General features: G+C 39.1%; 1 protein-coding gene across 3 annotated transcripts in view; it reads left to right on the forward strand.

Annotated features, from left to right (window-relative positions):
* The first annotated feature begins 324 nt into the window (after positions 1-324).
* Positions 325-18,784, forward strand: part of BLTP3B (bridge-like lipid transfer protein family member 3B) — a 54,888-nt gene continuing 36,428 nt past the window's right edge. The window contains exons 1-4 of one of the 3 annotated variants that reach the window (XM_069852965.1): positions 329-538; positions 6,914-7,062; positions 16,687-16,849; positions 18,060-18,098. In XM_069852965.1, coding sequence (XP_069709066.1) covers positions 16,787-16,849; positions 18,060-18,098 — 102 coding nt within the window. In that variant the 5' untranslated portion in view covers positions 329-538; positions 6,914-7,062; positions 16,687-16,786. Of the gene's footprint in view, positions 539-6,913; positions 7,063-16,686; positions 16,850-18,059; positions 18,099-18,784 lie in introns of all 3 variants that reach the window. The other 2 variants (XR_011337065.1, XM_069852957.1) reach the window with 2 other exon arrangements.

Consider the following 18,784-nt stretch of genomic DNA (forward strand, 5'->3'; position numbering starts at 1 on the left):
TTTGTAGTGATAGGACGAGGGGCAATGGATATAAACTGGAGAAGGGCAGATTTAGACAAGACATAAGGAAGAATTTCTTCACCATGATGGTGGTGAGATACTGGCACAGGTTGCTCAGAGAAGCTGTGCTGCCCCATCCCTGGAGGTGTTCAAGGCCAGGTTGGATGGGGCCTTGGGCAGCCTGGGCTGATGGGCGGTGACCCTGCCCATGGCAGGAGGTTAGAACTGGACGATCTGTGAGGTCCCTCCGGCCCCGGCCGCCCCTCAGCGGGCGGGCAGCAGCTCGGCGGGATGAGGCCCCTCCCCCGCCCCCCCGCGGCGATGCTGCAGCCAAGATGGCGGCGGGCGCTGCGTGAGGGCGAGTGGCGGCTCCGCTCCCGGCGCGCTCCCCGCCTCGGGCAAGGCGAGGCGGAGGGATGAGGCGCGTCCCCGGTCGCCGCCGGTCGTCGTGAGGGGCGGGAGGCGCGCGAAGGGCGCGCGGGCCGGCAGACGCCATGGCGGGGATTATCAAGAAGCAGATCCTGAAGCACCTCTCCAGGTCGGTGCCCCGAGGGGCGTGCGGGGAGGGTGGGCGGCGGGGAGCCGCGCTGCCTTGTGCCCTCGGAGCGGGGGGCGGCGGCGGCCGGGGCTGCCCGGGAGTGACGGCGGCGGGGGCGGCCCCCTCGCTCGGGGACCGGCAGCGCGGGGGCGGCTCGGTCTGTGCGGGACGGAGGGAGGCACCGGGGGGGCGAGGGAGGCACCGCCGGGCGTCTCCGCCCGCGCCGAGCCCGGCCGAGCCCACCCGAACCCGAGGCGAGCCCGGCCGAGCCCACCCGAACCCGAGGCGAGCCCGGCCGAGCCCACCCGAACCCGAGGCGAGCCCGGCCGAGCCCACCCGAACCCGAGGCGAGCAGGGCCGCCGTGGCCGGAGCGCTGATGGCGCCCGCTGTGCGGGGTACAGCGTGAGAAAGGAAGCAAAGGGCAGCGCAGATCCCGTGGCAATTCCAAGGCTGGAGCGGGGCGGGGGTGTTTTCCCGGGAGCTGTCCCGCTCCGCTCGGTGGCTGCGCCGGGGGAGCGGGCCTTGTGTCCCCTGCGGGTCCGGCCGCGACATCTGAGCTCCTGCCGGTGGGGTCGGGTGACAAAGGAGCAGGCAGAGGGATGGGATGAAGTTTGGGGTTTTCCGAGTGGCTGAAAGGATATAAGGTGCCTTGTGGGTTAAACCAAAAAACCAACAACCCAACCAAATAAAAAAGTCCTCCATCCAACCAGAAAAACCCCAACCCCTACTGTAAAATTTCATAGCTGTCAGTGTCATTGGCGTGAAATCACATCTAACGTGCCTTGTGGGTTAAAACAAACAAACAAAACCCCCAAAACAACCCCCCAGCCAACCAAAAAACCCCACCCTGCTGTAAAACTTTGTAGCTGTCAATGTTGTGTGTCTGAGAGATGGAGAAACTGCAGAAAGTACACATCTGATTGATACAATTTAAAAAAAAACCACATTACTTTTCCCCTGTTTTCTACAGAGAGAAAAACCTATTGGGTACTTGATGTGTCAGCGTATCACAGCGTTGTTAGTCTTCAGAGCTTACTTTCATAAATTAAAAAAATAGAACCTGAAATATCGGCTCCTTATTTGCTTATTTTTTTTCAAATGTCTTACTCTGGTTTTGTGTGGTATTTCTGAAAGGTTTTTATTTTCATCAGTGCTGCTAGACAGAGAAAATCAAACAAAATTTAGTGATAGATTGTCATTTGACTAATCTGTTGATGGTACACAGGGGAAACACAATTCTCCTTCCAAATTCTTTGATATGTGTCCACTAAAGATGATGTATGAAGCAGTAGTAGGATCATTTTTCTCATCTGCCCTACTCATGACTTTTGTAGCTGGGATTGCTGGTAAAGAAATCTTGTCTTCACATGAAAATAACTGAGTAAATGTGGAAATGGGATACAAAGATGTCATCAGCTTTGAGTCAGTTTTCTAATTGCAAATGTGCATGGACTTAATTAACTGATACAGCTCACTTCCTATAGTGCTGTTTAGCAAGCTGTATGGAAACAGAAGCGAACTCTAGTCTCTGTGCTACAGGTTAAAGTCTAAAATGGTTCTAGGAACTCAGCATGAGTGACAGGAGCTGGTTTTTGTCTTTTTCAAGTAATTGCCTGATAGATTAGAATTATGTACATTTTAACGTTTAGAAATCTATGTTTACTTTCTTGTGTGATCTGATAATGCTAATTCAACAAGACAACATCGATTGATTATGGCAAGTTTCATCCTTTTTAAAAAGCTTGTGGGATATATCTAACAGTCTGAGGTTTGCAAGTTGAAGTAGAGGCTAATGATCCATGTTATGTTGACATTAAAGGAGTGTAAAATATAGGCAGTATTACTATTAAGCCCCTTATTATTGGTGTTCTTAATCACATGATCAGGTAATACCTTTTCTTCCTGCAAAACCGGTGTTTCAGTGGTTCCAGAAGCTGGTTACACAAGAGAACAGTTTCAGGTGACATGAGCATCTGTAAATTTAGGGGCTTTTTAAATTTCAGGAACTTGGTTTTTCAACACAAATGGCAGTGTTCTTTATTTCTATATTTTCTATAATATACTTGAACATGATTAAGGTAGGCTTCAAACACTGTTTTATTTCAGTCTGGAGCCAAATACATACGGCATTTCCTGTAATACAGAGGGTGCTAAAGGACACTTTCACTTCATACTGAATTACTATATTGGTTCCTGTTCTGCAGTTTTCATAGTTTCTCAAGACTGTTGCCTCTTTGCTGTCTTCAACAAAGCAGGTTCTTAGTAGCAGGATTAAAATGTAGTTGAAGAAGTCCATATATAATCGTGGAAGAGTGGAAAGAATTATCCTGTTATCTCAATTTACTTTCATTTTTGATTGTATTTATTTTTAGATTTTGCTATGTTCAAACATAGTATGTACCTCAAAGAATGAATGGAAGATTTGAACCCGTACCTTCAGTGACAGAGAAGTACTTACCTTTTTTTGCCACAAATCACGGAATCATAGAATTGTTGATGTTCTAAGAGATCTGTGAAGCTCATCTTGCCCAGCTCCCCCAAATCATCATTGATTTAGCAATATTTGCTATGAAGACTGCTGCAATATCTGTTACTCATGGGTTAGCAATTTTCAGCTTTCTTAGTATCTGGGTACTGTGTATGCAGATTTAAGTGTTGTGTTATTCAGCAGTGTGGTTTCCATTTAGCAGTTAACAGTGATTTTATTAGATGAACTGATATGGACACTGGTGTTGTGAAGGAGCCTTATCATTCTACATTTCTAAACTAGGCAAAATTTTTACATGGCTATGAATCTTTAAGATCTGAGATAAGGAAGAAGAGGGAGAGCCAAGCTGCATTTTGGGACAGCTGTACTATCTGAATGTCTTTTTACCTTTGTAAAAGGTTTTTCTTACTGCTGTGTTACAGCTTAACAACAGTGAAGATAGCAGAGCTTATTTACTTAGGTTGTAACAAACCAGTATCTTATGTCAGGATCTGGTGATGACTTTTTAGTTTTCTCCCAGTCTTTTAAAAACTTTATAAGGTATGTCCTCTATCTTCAACATGTGTTGCTTTTATGAGGAAGAAAATGAGAAGGAGGGATGGGAGGGGGCGGAGAATGAAATAAATTTCTTGTTCTTCAGTTACATCGTGCTTGGTGTAGGCTATGAAACTAAATGCTATCTGCTAAGCTGAAGAGATGAGTTTGTCATTTGGAGGCTTGTATTTTTGTCAGCTCCCTATGTGTTAGGTGTGTTTTTTGCAAATGTGGTTGGTGGAATGTCCTTATAATGTATTACATGTGCTCTAAAATGAAATAAGTATCTGGTTAATGGCATTATCCTTTACAAAGGTAGGAATGAGATGTTGTGCCTAGGAGTCTTCTCTGTAGTGTTTGGATCACTTGCTGTCAAGATATTCCTCAGTGAACTAAAACTTCAGTTGAATTTTCCTTTGAGCTGTTACATGTTTTTGCAGGTGGAGGCTTCTTGCTGAGCAGCATCTTTTATTGCAAGATTTTTTGTGCACTGCTCTGTATTCAGCATTACTACTTTTTCTTCATTTAGACTTTGTAGACAAGTGTGTAAAACAGTGATGTTACAGATTCCCAGTAGTACCCTAGATTGCACTACACAAGTTCACAATGCAGTCGTAGAATGGTTTGAGTTGGAAGAGAGCTTAAAGATCATCTAATTTCACCCCCCTGCCATCGGCAAGGACACCTCCCACTAGATCAGGCTGCTCAAGGCCCCATCCAACCTGTTCCTGTTACACTGTCTGTGGTTTTAAGGGGATCATCTCCACCACAGGGGTTTGAATCTTGAGTTGTTTGGATCCAGGATACTGACAGAGTTTGAGTATTACTGACGGAGACTTGTATAAGGGTTTTTCCATGTGTTTTTGGGGGTTTTGGATGTTAGTATATTTGACTAAAATTCACTTTCTAGATAATGAGTGGCCTAACCTACTCTTCTGTGTAAATATCTGCAATATCCACGCCTTTCAGTAAACAACAGTTCTGTTTTTCAAAATATGTTTGAGCAGGTGAAGGAAAGCTTACAAACTTCGCCTTCAGGCTGAGTTAATTAGTCCCACTGAACATGACATTCTTTGTCCCAGTTAGGTATTAAGTGTAAAGCTTACCAGTGATAACACAACAACTTAAAAAATACGTTCTTTGTTTGAATCTTGTTTACTATTTTCAAAAAGAAAACAGGAGAGTTGTAAAAATGTTTCGTGTGGCAGAAACAGAAACTGGTTTCAGTTTGTGTTATTAGTTAATGTTCTGCTTGAACCTGGACCTTTGCTTTTGTTCACCTGAAGATGTAAAAATACTAACATTTCAATAGAAGAAAATTGCAGTAAGTTTTGTGACAGTTTTTTTCACCTTACAGTTGGGGAACCAATCTAAAATGCATATGAAGATTGGTTTTATGAAAAACAGCATACTAATTGTATGGATATGAGGAATCAATGGATTCTGCTATAAACAGTGATATTCTCCATCATCTGGTACAACTTCACTGTCTAACCTAAATTTTTGCCTTGCATATCACCTTGCTTTTCTACTGATAAGATATGCCTATTTGGTGAGGGATATTGCCGCCTCGCGATCTGAGTTGACTCCTTTTAGAATCAACCAGTGTAACACCTTTGTTTGGCCCTGATAGTCTCGTTCATTCCCATAACTAAATAACCCAAGTAGTTTGAATGAACTTTGAAACTTCTTCTAGTAGCAAAAGAAGTCGATTTTTTGCCTATTTTCAGTTTCACATATTCCACTTGTATGTCGCTTGAATTTTGTGAAAGTTATCCAATTCTTCTACCCAGCCAAAGAACACAGACTGCGTACTTCTAGAACAAATGTGAAACAGCTTCACTTTCTGCTTGTACTGGAGATTTTACAGAGTGTATTTCATATAACTGGCCTTATTGGCTTGTATAGTATTTGGGAAAATTGCAAAGCACAACGTAGACTTAATGATCTACGTTGTTCTGAATGAATCTGTGTTAAATCTGAATGCTTACGGAAAGCGTAAAATTTACATCTGTCGTAAACAAATGCTGCCCCTTGTGAAGACAGAGTGTAAAAAAGGACAGGTAGTGAAGCAGAACTGCTTGAGGCAGCAGAAGAGAATAAGGAGAAAGAGCAATTTAAAGTTTTGTTGTAATTCTGTGTTTCTTATATTCCTGTGTGTTTGAAGTTCAATGCTTTTTGTATTTAAGTGGAAACTCCATGCCAATAATTTTGTCTGTGTGAATGTGCTGATAGTGTTACGATGGGCATGAAGGAATCAATCAATGCTTTTTTTTTCAATGAAAATAAAATGCTTTCACTTTCTTCAGTTCTTTTAGTAGCTTCATGAGTCATATTGTATTTTGAGCTTTTGTAATGGAACATCTTCCAGAAGGCCAAACTGAAACTGCTGTAGTACTTATGAAATTAGAAAGGTATTTTGGAGATAAACCAGGAATAACGTATTTGCTGGTAGAATTCTTAATCATTACGTTTATTGAGATTTAAATCTATTAAATCTCGTGTTACACCTCAGAAAGGCCTCTTAAGCTTTCAGTAGCATTTGGGTTAATAAAATAAACTTACAGAATTTGATTTCTGGTCAGTTCATTTTGCCTTATTTTTGCAAATGTGTTATAAATCTGGTTGTTGATTCTGCAGACATTTTATTTGTACGAAAAAGTTCTGCTGAAGCTTTGTTGAAGTTAGACAACTTTTGTGTATGCATAATAAAAATTAATGCAATTTTCTGAGTTTTCCAGTTTCTGAGAAGCGTAGCATACTAACATTTTGTAGTCTGCAAAATCCGTGTCAAAAGTGCTCAGTCCTTCCTAGCGCTGCCCCCAAACCAAAATCTGAGTAGTCCCATTCCCTTACCTCTGTGGAGTGTGTTTCTTTACTGCAGGTTGTGAATAGGTGAAGTTGAGACACTCTGAAAAGGAACAGACAATGTGGGCTGAGAAATCTCAGGCTAGGCAAAACAAAATTGTAAAGCTGTCTCCCATTTCGAAATAAAATAACGTGTTCTGCTGCATCTCTGGAATATCTTCCTTCTTGCATTCCAAATATACTTATTGACTATCTCTGACACCACTTGGCGATATAAGATAGACCTTGTCTGCATCATTAAATTTCTCTCCACAAGTTGTTCATTGAAATATGGCTGCAGTATTGTACTATCTGACAGCAGGGGATATTCTCATGGGAATCTAGCTTTTTACACAGCTGTTTCCTCTAGTTCTCTAATGTCATGATGTGTTAAAAACTGTTGTAACTGCAGCTATCTTAAGCAAAAACTCTTACATTATTGTATCACTCCTTTTTCCCTTTGAACTTGATCCCTTGTGTGTTCCCTGTGTCCCGTTCCCTGCAGCTATTCCAGCTGACTCTGGTGGAGATTGGTTTGCTGTGAAAATATCCTTACTACCAAAATGAGTACCAGAAGCTTCTCAGAAGCCGTGGCAACTGACCACTTGCTTTCACCAGGAATAGGGGCCTTTTGTCTGAATACCTTGCCCTCAGGTAACTTCCCCTCTCCTGCCTTTGTAAAGTAAAGAGGTGGTATGCATTTATACAAATTTTGGAGTGAAATGGGCTCTGTAATATGTTAATTAGGTTTTCTCTTTTGTTTGTTTCTGTAACTTACAGCTCTGAAAAAAAGCTTGCTTTGCAGCTATGGTTTTTTTTTTTAAGTCTTAATTTGCAAAACTGGTTTGTGAGATAATACAGCAATCCTATTATAAACATACTTTTTTGTTCATTTTCTAAATGTTATTTTCTAAGTGTTGCCCAGTACCTATAGACTATTTGACATTACCTATTTCTAATTTTCACCTACTTAATTCCTTTTTGAAACTTGATGTTTATTACCTCTGTATTGATAGATATTAGAAGGATCAGTCAGCATTTAGCGTAGTTTGCATAAGATCTTTTTAATTAAGAAGTCCTTATTGTTCATATCGTATTGAAAAAATTGTGTTTTATTATGAGATCTGATCAGTTAGCATTAAAAAGATACCTGCTAATGCCACTTAAATAAATGATGTAGTTTCTAAAAAGACAGATGTTGTCATGCTTTTACTGTCCACGTTACTTCTGGATTTTAAATTTATAGAACTGTTTTACATCAGGTGGCTTTTTTTAATGTTAGTTACAGAATGTTGTATTTTGACTGGAATGTGATAGTAACCATGTATGAGCAAATTCTCGAAATATTATGTTATTTTTGCTGCGGAAGTTGCGTATAGCTTGCCACAAATGTTTTAGTATATTAAGGATTTCATGTTATCTTGTACTCAGTGTATGCATTAAGGTCTGTCATGTATAGGTTTGTCATTTTTAAAACACCTTTTTTTGGGTTTGATAATGCTGAGCATTTCTGTGCTTGTGTAAATAATATGTGAAAAGACTCACAGAATAGAAAAGCTAATATTGGTCTGTGCGAGGTTTTACCGTAAATGAAACAGAAATTACTTGAGTGATATTTTACTTAGAAGGTAATTAGCACTCATGCAGTGTAAGCTTCTCATTTATGCACAGTGCTTGGCTATGTCTGAGCAGATCTGTTGCATGACAAATAATTAGGTAACAGCCATTGGTGACAGCATCTGTTTCAGTTCTGCCTGTACCCAAAGATCAACCAAGACAGGTTTTCCAAGTAGAAAGAAAATAATTCCCTGTATGTATTATTACAGAATTAACTAGGGGAAGCTTTATATACTATCAATTTAAGACCTTTAGTAGGAATGTCAGTACTGGGGAAAGTATGGAATGGGTCTCAGAGTGAAAGGATGAGTGTACTGAGCTGTCTTTAGGAAGTCAGCTGGGGTGAGAGTCCACACTGAAGTCCTTCTGCATATTATATGGAAAGCATCAGCGAAACAGATGAACTATTCAACAACTTGCCTTCTAGGGTGGGAGAAGGAGGTGACGTGATGCTGCAGCAGATGCATTACACAAGTGTGAGCTGGTTGTTGAGTCAGAGTCCTTATTAGTGATTTGCCTGGAAAGGAAGATCTGTTTTTAGGCTATGGTAAGTCAGAAGTGTTAGGTGGTTCAGGTCCTGAAAACTCCCACCTTAAGCTGTAGGGTTGTAGGTGATGTTTTGGACTTGTCTAATGTGCTGTAACTCATGGCCAGATGAGAGCAGTAGGTCCAGGCTGGGTGTACAAACAAGAGTGTCCTATCCTGCTCCAGGGGGCTGGCCTGTCAGCATCTTCGTAAGATGCTATGTGACAGGTCACGCAGATCATCTCAATGCTGGACATCCAGCAGGCCGTGCTGGGTTTCTGTCTTGCACTCAGCCTTGAAATACACACCTGACAATTCTACACAACTTCAGGGTCTGATTAAATAGAGCATGGAGGCGTTCATGTGGAGTGGCTACGTTACTCATGGGTAAAGGGGTGATACCCTTCTCCTGTACAAAATAAAGAACTTGGGTGTTTATGTTTTAGAGTATATCTGTTTAATCCTAGTATGTTGAAGGCATAAAAGGTATTGCCTCTCCCTACAAACCCTACTGCCAGTGCCTTATTTTTTTTTCCTCTCAGCCTTTTTATTTTCATATTGTATTCAATTCTGGTGTTTTCATGGGCATTAAAATATTTTATAAAGAGTGTTTCCTTTTATTGACTTTAAATGTGTTCTTTATAAGTCTTGTGTGTGTTTTTGTTCTTACGTTAAGATAAATGAGCCTCCAATTAACTTTTTGTGTAATGTTCATTACCTTGTCATTAATGTTTCTTTCTATTCCCACCATTTCTATATTAGTTTTAATATTTTCAGAAATAGTTATACTGTCCAAGCTGAGGGCATGCCATCATATTTTGTAGTGGTACTTAGTACTACTTACCATTTGTTCTTTATATGGACTAGTACTTTAGCCCTGGTGTCACAGGCAGTTTTTCATTGTGTCTTATCTTCAAGCTTTACTGTATAAAAACATACCTTTCACTTAGAACCTTGTAATTTCCATGAATTATATCTTCACCTGTCCAGTATCTCGCATCATCAGTGACTCAGCTGTTTTTGCAAAGCCGTTTGCTGATGTGATGGGTTCCTCAGGTGGTCAGTTTTCTCTGGGCTTGATAATGAGACTTTAATGTTACTTGTCAACTTTTACACATTTTTAACTCAGCCTGTGGATGTAAAATTACTTTACTCTAAATCTTACATAAACCATAGTTAATGGTTTCTTGCTGGGTGAAATACTACTTAATAGACCACATTAAAATTAGAACATCCTTAGGGCAGCCAGGATCCACTCAAAGATTTTTTCTACTTCACAGTTCACCATTTTTTTTCCAAGGCATTACTAAATATATTCAAGTGCCTCTGGATTTCTGTGTATCCTTTGGACATATTGGATATCACTCCTTTTGCGGTGTCCTGACCAGTTTCTACTACCCTGAAGTCCTTACTGTATAGTTAATTTTATGGCAGCTTTTGTGATGCTTTTTGATTGAAGTTTTTTAAGTATTAGAAGATACCAGTTGCTTGATTATAGTCTTGTTTCATAGGCCTGGAGGATTAAAATAGACACTTCTTTACAGAAGTTTGGGTTTTGCATTTGTTTTTTTCTCCTGATGTATTTCATCCATGCAAGATTTTCACTAGTGCCTTACTGCTTCAGTACAGGTCAGTCACTTGTTGCATCTGAAAAGCCTGTCTTTAGTCTGTCTGTCATTCATTTACTGGCAGCTAAATCATTAATCCTATATAAGTGGAGTCCCTCTCACCTTTTCTTTTCTCTCTGGTCATACTTGGATCAAGAAGGGGATGTTACTAAGAACTCTTCTAAATGTCACTGTACTTATCTAACTAGATCTGAGTATCTTGGTACTTTGGATTTAACTAATGATTTGCTGCTGTGGGAAAAATATAGTAGTGCTCCTGAACTATGTATTTGCAGGTGGTATTTGGTTCCTAAGACACTGAATTTCTTATGGCTACAGGAAAGAAGATACAAAAGAGTAAATTGTTGTGTTGCCTGCATCATGCCATTTGCTAAGACTTTCTTCTTTTCACCCCTCTTATTCAAAGGTGGGGGAAATTTAGTCTTTTTTTTTTTTTTTTAGATCAAACAAGTTATTGAAAATCAGCTTTGATTTGTGGTGTTACACTAGATGAAAGAAACTCGCTCTTAAAAGTAGACACTGGTGATCCCAATACTTAGTTGCTGTGGCAGATGTGACAAAGCATTAGCTTTGTTCCTCTTCTATTTAAACGCAAAGCCTTAAAATTTGAAGTGCTCCAGTGAGCAGAATGGTAGTAGACCTCCTACTCTCTGTTACCTAGAGTCATGGGAAGCCAGTATCTTCTCAGAAACACAATTGAAAAAAGAGTGTTTTTCTTGCTTCAGAAATCATATAGAGTTCCTTAGTGATCTAATAATGTGGTTCAGCCAGGTGAAACGGGGCTAAAACCCAATTATTTTTCTGTTCCATTTCTGCTGTTTTATTAATAATACAGTTGCCTGTGCTTGTTAGGCTGTGTTGCCTCTTTTCAGAGCCTGTTCTTTTGAACCTTACATCTTTTTAAGGAGCTCTAGTTCATAACAGGGAAATAGGCAAGACATAGAACCATAGAATCATTTCAGCTGGAAAAGGCTCTTTAGATACTGAGTCCTACAGGAAACCTAACGCTGCCAAATCCACCCACTAAACCATGTCCCTAAACACCATGTCTACGTGTTCTCTAAATCCCTCCAGGGATGGGGACTCGAGGACTTTCCTGGGCAGCCTGTGCCAGTGCTTGATAGCCCTCCCAGTGAAGAGCTTTTTCCTAATTTCCAATCTAATCCTACCCTGGTGAATTCATGGCCATTTCCTCTTGTCCTATGACTTGCTACATAAATTTAAAAAAAAAGAAGAAACTGAAGCCCAGTTGTCTAACCTGCTCCTCACAGGACTTGTTCTCTAGATCCTTCACCTGTGGCATGTATTATGATTTAAGAGCCTGTCATGATTAGAGCATACACATAGAATCAAATTGCTGAAGGAATTTTTTTTAGCAACCTGATCCAGTGGGAAGTGTCCCTGCCCATGGTAGGGGGCTTGGAGCTGGATGATCTTTAAAGTCCCTTCCAACCCAAACTGTTCTGTTATTCTATTATTTTATGGTTCTATTTAAAAAGCAGGGGAGGCGTATGATAGAGCCCGGTGGAAGAGATTGTGTGTTCAGGAGATGTGCAGAACAGCTGAGGATCCCGTATCCAAATTTGATCCAGACTTCTGTTATTCCTCTATGAAATCCAGATGTTGGAGTTTCTGATGAAGTTGACAAGGCATCTGGTATTCTCTTTGCAGAGTGGTGCTCTAAGTTTCATGTGGTCTGTGGCCTTTGCTATACATGTGATAGGCTTATGCTTTCGGAGTAGTGTTTTCCCCCAGTCTTCTCTACTATTTTTGATTATTTTTTGTTTCTGGTTTTAATTCTTAGTTATTTTTTCTGCAAGCATAGAGGAGTTCTCCATTCAGACTTCCAAGCCTGCAGTGTTGCAAACCAAACTTTAGTGAGTAAATATTTTGGGCAAGTTAAAAAATGAATCTTCTGTGTAGGTTTTTAGTTGTTTTAGAGAGGAATGAACTGAAAGAACTGTTGTGGTCCTGACAAAATACAATGATTATAGCTTATTATGCTACATATGATTCTTACTACTGTGCAGTCTTTACACTTTTCACCATCTCTGAGTCTATACACTGTAAATTAAAGTTGAACCGTCTATCTAACTGCACAGTAATATTTAGTGTGTGCATGTGTCTATATACATGTGCTCAAGGGAGCTGTGTTAGGTTGTTTGTGATGTTGATAACTTCATATTTCTGGATTCTTGCCTTCAAAATGTCAAATGTTTTATAGCATTCATCTACTTTTTAGAATTTAACATTAAACTGAATTGAACTTCATGCTATCAGACACACTAATTTGAATCTCAGATCCTATGTTTTGAGAAAGGAGGGGTAGTTTGTCAAGTTCAATCTAAGTCTGTGAAAATATTTTTACTTGGAATAGCTTGTGGTATTAGCAAACCAAGTATGTAATGCCTCAGTAACAATGATGTCTTACTGCCACCGCAAAACTGTGTAACAGAAAGCTTTGGTGAACTCAGCTAATTTCCTTTCCTCTTGCTCTTCCTTATTATTTTTCTTCTATTCTGCTTTATTCACTTCTTGTACTTGGTAGTGGGCAATAACACTCAGTCTGTTCCTTTGGAAAGGAGTTTTGGTCAGGAGTTCATGGGATGTTGTGCAGGGAAATGGCCGTGTTGTTGAGGCCTCTGCTCCCTGTTTGACCCAGTTTTTAAGGAGTAATTAACTTGTTCTAAGGAGTGAACACCAGGGTGAAAAACAAATGGCAAGCTGGAAGGGGAGAGCTGTTTGCTTATGCCAAGTCAGAGAGAGGAATGTGTGCTTATCATGAAATCGGTGACATTCTGAGTTGTTGTATGAAAAGCTCACGGAGAATTTTTATATGTCTTTTTGTGGATCAAAGATTTGTGATGGTGAAACACCATGACATGATCAAAGATTTCTAATTGCTGCATATTCAGAATAACAAGATTATGCCCTAGGTTTATGGGAAGTACCTCTCTACCTGTAATTTTTATGTAATTGTAAATATGATAGCCTAATATGTTCTCAGAGTTCAAGCAATTAAGCGTTCTAAGAGACAGACTTGGAGACACAGTGGTTCCTTAGATATAGAGATAACGTGCCAACCTCCAAAACTGTATTGCCTGCTTCTTAAATTCTACCTTGCAATAAATCTCCATCATCAGAATGTTTAGAATAATACTAACATTTAAAAACAAAATAAAAAATTAACAGTATTAAAATATTCAATTTCAGATTTTATCTGGGTAACAGTTTTGTCAGTGATGATTATGCCAACTCATGGCAGGTTCACTACAACTTGCACTGGACTCGTATCAGGGTGTCTATGATATGCATTCTCCCTGAGTCTCTGTTGGCTAAATGTGAAGCACACCGAAAAGAAAAGTCAAAGCAGTGCGGCTCAGAGGGACATGTCCTAGAATAAAACTATTTGAACAGTTGTGCTTACCCTAAGGCTTTTTTTTTTAAAAAAAAACCCCTCAAAATGCTACTTTTTTTTTTTTTTGGTCATTTGGCTCTTCTTTTGATTTTATGCACAAAGATCTGATTTCTTATTAATTCTTACTAATGGGTATGATCACATTGTGTTTTGCAGGGCTAGCTGCCCACATAAGCTAACTTCTAAATTTTTAGTGTTTAGAGACCGCTGTATAAAACTGTATAGAAAGGTTTTCCTGTTATAGCAAGTAGTATGAAACGGTTCTAAATTGGTGAAAATATTCAACAGGCAAACAAAAGCATGTTCTATGGAACAACTGAGTTTAGAAGGAGCAGGAAACTGGCACAGAAACATAGAGTGTTGGCATCCTCAGTGGAAAATTGGCTCTGGATGAAGCAGATAGACAAAACAGCTGTGGTTGCTCCTCAGCATCTCCTCATCAGTCACATTCCACCTGTGGAAGTGGAAGGAAGAGATCTGCTGCTAGAGGTGCCTACACCTGATATACCTTGTCGTAACTCACCTGTTAAGTTTCTTTTTGTGACCCTTGAAATGAAGGGTGTAGTCTTACAGATGGTCTCTGTTGAATGAAACAGTACTCTGAGCTTTTTTCCCTTTGCTGACAGCAGGAGGGTAACCGATTCAAAATAATGCTCTCAGATGATATAAAAAAAAATATATAGAAATGGGTGGAAAAAAATATGTTCCTTTTCGAGATTGTTTTCCCTGTCATTCTGCTCCTTGTTAGAAGGAACTGGCTCCTAGTTTGTCTGTTTGAAGGATGTTGGAAGTAGCTCAAAATCAGCTTTGCTGTCTCCATTCTCCCATTTAACGGTGTCTTTGTTGCTATGAAGTTTAGAAACCCATTCCTGTTGATCCTCAGGATTCCCCTGTGATGTGTCTGCAGTTGAGACCGAGATGGTGGTTAGATCTGCCTACAAGTTGTGTGATGTTTCTTGTGTGGCATAGTGACAAGGAACCGTGAAGCGACTTCTTCTACAGAGCAAGAGTCTTAGGAGACTGTGTGTGTGCACAGTGGCAGAATGCAAGGTTTGACACAAACCCAAAAGTGACTAGCCCTGTACTTTGGGAACAGACAGATATTATTATGATGAAGAGTGTGGCAGTCAATAATTGAAAACTTTCTGTCATGGATTTCTTCAGTATCATAATAAACTTGGTGTTAACTCACTGTTCACTCTTGCACGCTGACATTTGCTGACCGAGAGTAAGAGAATGTCTCTATTTGAACACCCATCCACTGGATGAAGCAATCGGGTTGAGCCCTGTCTCACCATGACAGGTTAGAACATGGTCTGTAACTGTCCTTTTGTCTCCTCTCACTCCTGGTTCCCCAGCTACAGGGTTAGTCTCAGGTTTTTTTTGTGTTGGACCTCTCTAATGGCATTCGTTGTGTAAATGTGACTTTAAAATAACAGTATCTTGTGATTCTTATGTACACCCTCATCTAGAAAGTCAAAAGAGAGCTACTATGATGTGATTGAGAATGCTGAATGGCTGCTTTTTCTCTTCTAGGAATTTGAATTAGCTGAGTCAGCTTAGACTTGTTGATGCTGTCTGAGATATGAGGCTTCACGTGTTGTAGTTTTGCTAAGGCAGGTTATTCAGCTCTTCTCATTGCTTCTGTTAAAAAGAACGAAGAAGGGTAACCAGAAAATTAAATATTTTGAAGTCATTATTCCCCTCATAAGGTTTATAAATGGAGCATTTAGTGCATTAGTTGTGAAGGAAAATATATTTGTCAATGGTGTTATTATATTTTTAATACTGGCATTATTAATATGTATTATTCACTAACCAAAGCTCATCCCTTCTGTATAATTTATACTTTTTAAGTAGTACAGAAAGAACTACAGGACTTTTGTGATAAGCAACGTGTCTAGTATTATTTGCAAATACACCCTGAATTATTTCAGACTTGGCATAGTCAAATAAATAAATAAATAAATAAATGAATTTTTAACAAGCTTCTTCCCTGTACATTGTGACCACCCCAGATGTCTTGACCTCTGAGAGCTCCCTCTTTGTGATTCAATTGACAGGTGCTGAAAGTCTGTGAGTTTATGGTGTCTGGTTGAATGTTTTATGGGAGTGGTAAAATGGGGGGTTTGGGTTTAGTCAGCTTGGGTAAGTGTATTTCTGAAGCTTGCCATCAGAAGAACACAGCTAAACACTTGGGCTGAGAAAATGCCTGCCATGGTTTCAGCAACACTTTGAAGCTGTCAGGAGAAAGGCTTATCAGCTTTCTTCACTTTCTTCCACTATCTCCCCCCAACTTAATTACTTATATGATTTTTGTCATGTTATCTCACAAGTATGTGAGCCACTTGACACAGAGTCACACAGACTGTTGTATTGTATCAGCAAATCATGGTGCCTTTGAAGCATAATGAAATTTATTGCATATATACTCTTATAATTAGTGAACAGGTTTTGTGTATTGGATTAACCTTTCGAGTTTTCGTCAAATATGTTACATACACCATGCTGCTTTGTGTGTGTATATATATACACATATATTTTGAAGTTACACTTTTAAATTCTATGATTAAACCTGAAGGATATTGTAAATAAATCATCACATTTCAAGATTTTAACTGTAAGTATATATGTAAATGTACTATTTAAAAGGGCTAGCTTTTTGCTACTGGTTCTGAGCGAATCTAAGTCACACCTGCTTGCTCTGAGAAAGACAGTGTATGTTGTAGAGGGTTTGGATGTTTTGGATGTTAAATGGATTCAATTCTACCTCATATAGTTTAAAATAAATAGTTAAATACTTCCAACCAAGGAGTTGTTATTCAGGGTGATGGACAAATTACAAGATACTTCATAATATATTAATTCTCTTTATGTACTTGTAAACAGAGTTGATGAGATGCAAAAATTTAAAAGGAGAAAGGATTTCCGTGGTACTATTTCTTTCCAGGGTGAAATTGTACCTAAGAATCTAAGATAATTTCCTCACCTCAGCCCCCCAGACTATTACTTTGAGTTAAATTGTTGGTATGTGTGGAACAGCTCTGATGGCTTTATATGCTTTCTCTTAAGGTGTGTGTTTGTTTTTAGGTTCACCAAAAATCTTTCACCTGACAAGATCAACCTGAGCACATTAAAGGGGGAAGGTCAGCTGACCAATTTAGAGCTGGATCAAGAGGTGCTTCAGAACATGCTGGATCTTCCAACATGGCTTGCTATAAACAAGGTCTTTTGCAATAAAGCATCCATTAGGGTGAGTGTTTTATTGTGCTGGAATGGTAATTAGGCAGTTCTTTCTTTTTTCCCCTCTGTCTTTGCAACTTGCAAGCAACTTCATATTAGTAGAAATTTGTAATGAGTGTCTGATAGAATTTTAGAGAAAAACAAAGATGTTACCAGGACTAATTTCTTACGAAATTGTTTCTCATGTAATAACATGAAATATGTACAGAAACAGTGAAAATAAGCAGTGATTTTTTTATTATTAAATTTTTTCTTGCTGAATAGAATTTATTTCCTGCGCATTCTGATGTAGGTGTAGAGATAGAAGCTTGTGTTTGCCCCTAGTAATTGGTATACTAGAATTATTTATTATTCACTTTTTTGTGTTTTCTTCTCTTCAAGAAGAAGAGAAATTAATGAAGAAAATTTCTTCAAGAGAAGAAGTGTTGCGTCTGTCTCTCTCACTTTTATACCTTTCTTATTTCCAAAACTATCTTTCCAAGGGATTGTGGTCCCTCTGGGAATTGTGGAAACACTCTAAACCTTGTAGGTGTTACCTTTTTTTTGTCCTTGTGACCACAAAAAAATTGAAGCAGCGTAATATCATCGAATGATAGAATAACCAGGTTGGAAGAGACCCACCGGATCATTGAGTCCAACCATTCCTATCAAACACTAAACCATGCCCCTTATCTGTCCTAGATTATACTAGTATGAGAGAAAGAAATGAAGCTATGTTTTTTTGGTTTTTTTTTTTTTTTTTTTTTGACCTAAGTTATGATCTAGTCAAACTGGCAGGTCTTCAGTCTTCCCTCCCCCTTTCCCTTTTTATCCGGATGGGAGATTGTCCCGATTTTTCTGCAGTGAGCTTGATGATTTATCGCAGCCATCCAATTACTTGTGAGACAGCAGAGCAAATGTGGATTTTCTTTCCTTTTAAAGGAAAGAATGTGGAAGACGGTGCTGCTTTTTCTGATTGACAGCTTAGTATTAAAAAGAGAGATTCTATTTTGTTTCTCTGTTTTCTGCTCAGTGATAAGTAGATTTTGAAGTTCTGTGTTTCAACACCTAAAATAAATCTCTGTGTGTGCATGAATTTACATTATTTTCAGATAAACTTGCTGTTTTGCAAGTAATACTGTTTTGAGTTCAGGTGCTACAAATATAATTTGTATACACAAGCTTTATTCTACTGTATTTTTAATGTTTACTTTGCTTTAGAATAATGTTTTTCCTTGCAGATACCATGGACAAAATTGAAAACACATCCCATCTGTTTGGTGAGTTCTGCAATCGTATTCTAAATGTACTCTTTGTAGCAGAATTTATCATTGAGTTGACCATAGAAATAACTGAAAGAACAATTGAAACTGAGACAGGCCTTTACTAAGTGTTTTCTGGGTAGTGGAAGGTCGAGACATAATGCCTTAATGTTTTTGTTGGTAGGTTAGTTTTTTTTTATCCATGGCTTTGGGTGTCATCACTGTTATATTTGACTGTTAGCTAATTTGTATCAAGTTCTTCAGTCACTGCATCTTAATTTGAGTTCACCTGAAGAGCAGTTATTTGTCCAACTAAGTCTTTTAAAAGTTCCTGTTTATCTATTTGAGCTATCTTTTCAAAGAACTTTTCTGTTCTATATCCTTACTGTACTCGGTGATCTCAGTTATAGCAGAATTGATACATAGAACATTTACAAAGTTTCTGTAGCAGCCTAGGGTTCAGCCTGGATATAATCAGGATGCAAAATACATAAATAGGATTCAACAACAATTAGAAGTCATGATAATTCTTGCATTTACTTAATCTTGTTCTTTATTTTTAAGTGTGCTAAGAAGTGTGGTAGCACCAGAAGCTATTTGCTTGATAATGGCTAAACTAACTTAGTTGTGTTTACTTAGGAATGAATATTCCTTTAACTGTCATGCGTCCCAGTCTTCCAGTTGATTCCTGAATGTGCTTGTGA

This window comes from Phaenicophaeus curvirostris, chromosome 1, assembly GCF_032191515.1.
Source record: "Phaenicophaeus curvirostris isolate KB17595 chromosome 1, BPBGC_Pcur_1.0, whole genome shotgun sequence".
NCBI lineage: Eukaryota > Metazoa > Chordata > Aves > Cuculiformes > Cuculidae > Phaenicophaeus > Phaenicophaeus curvirostris.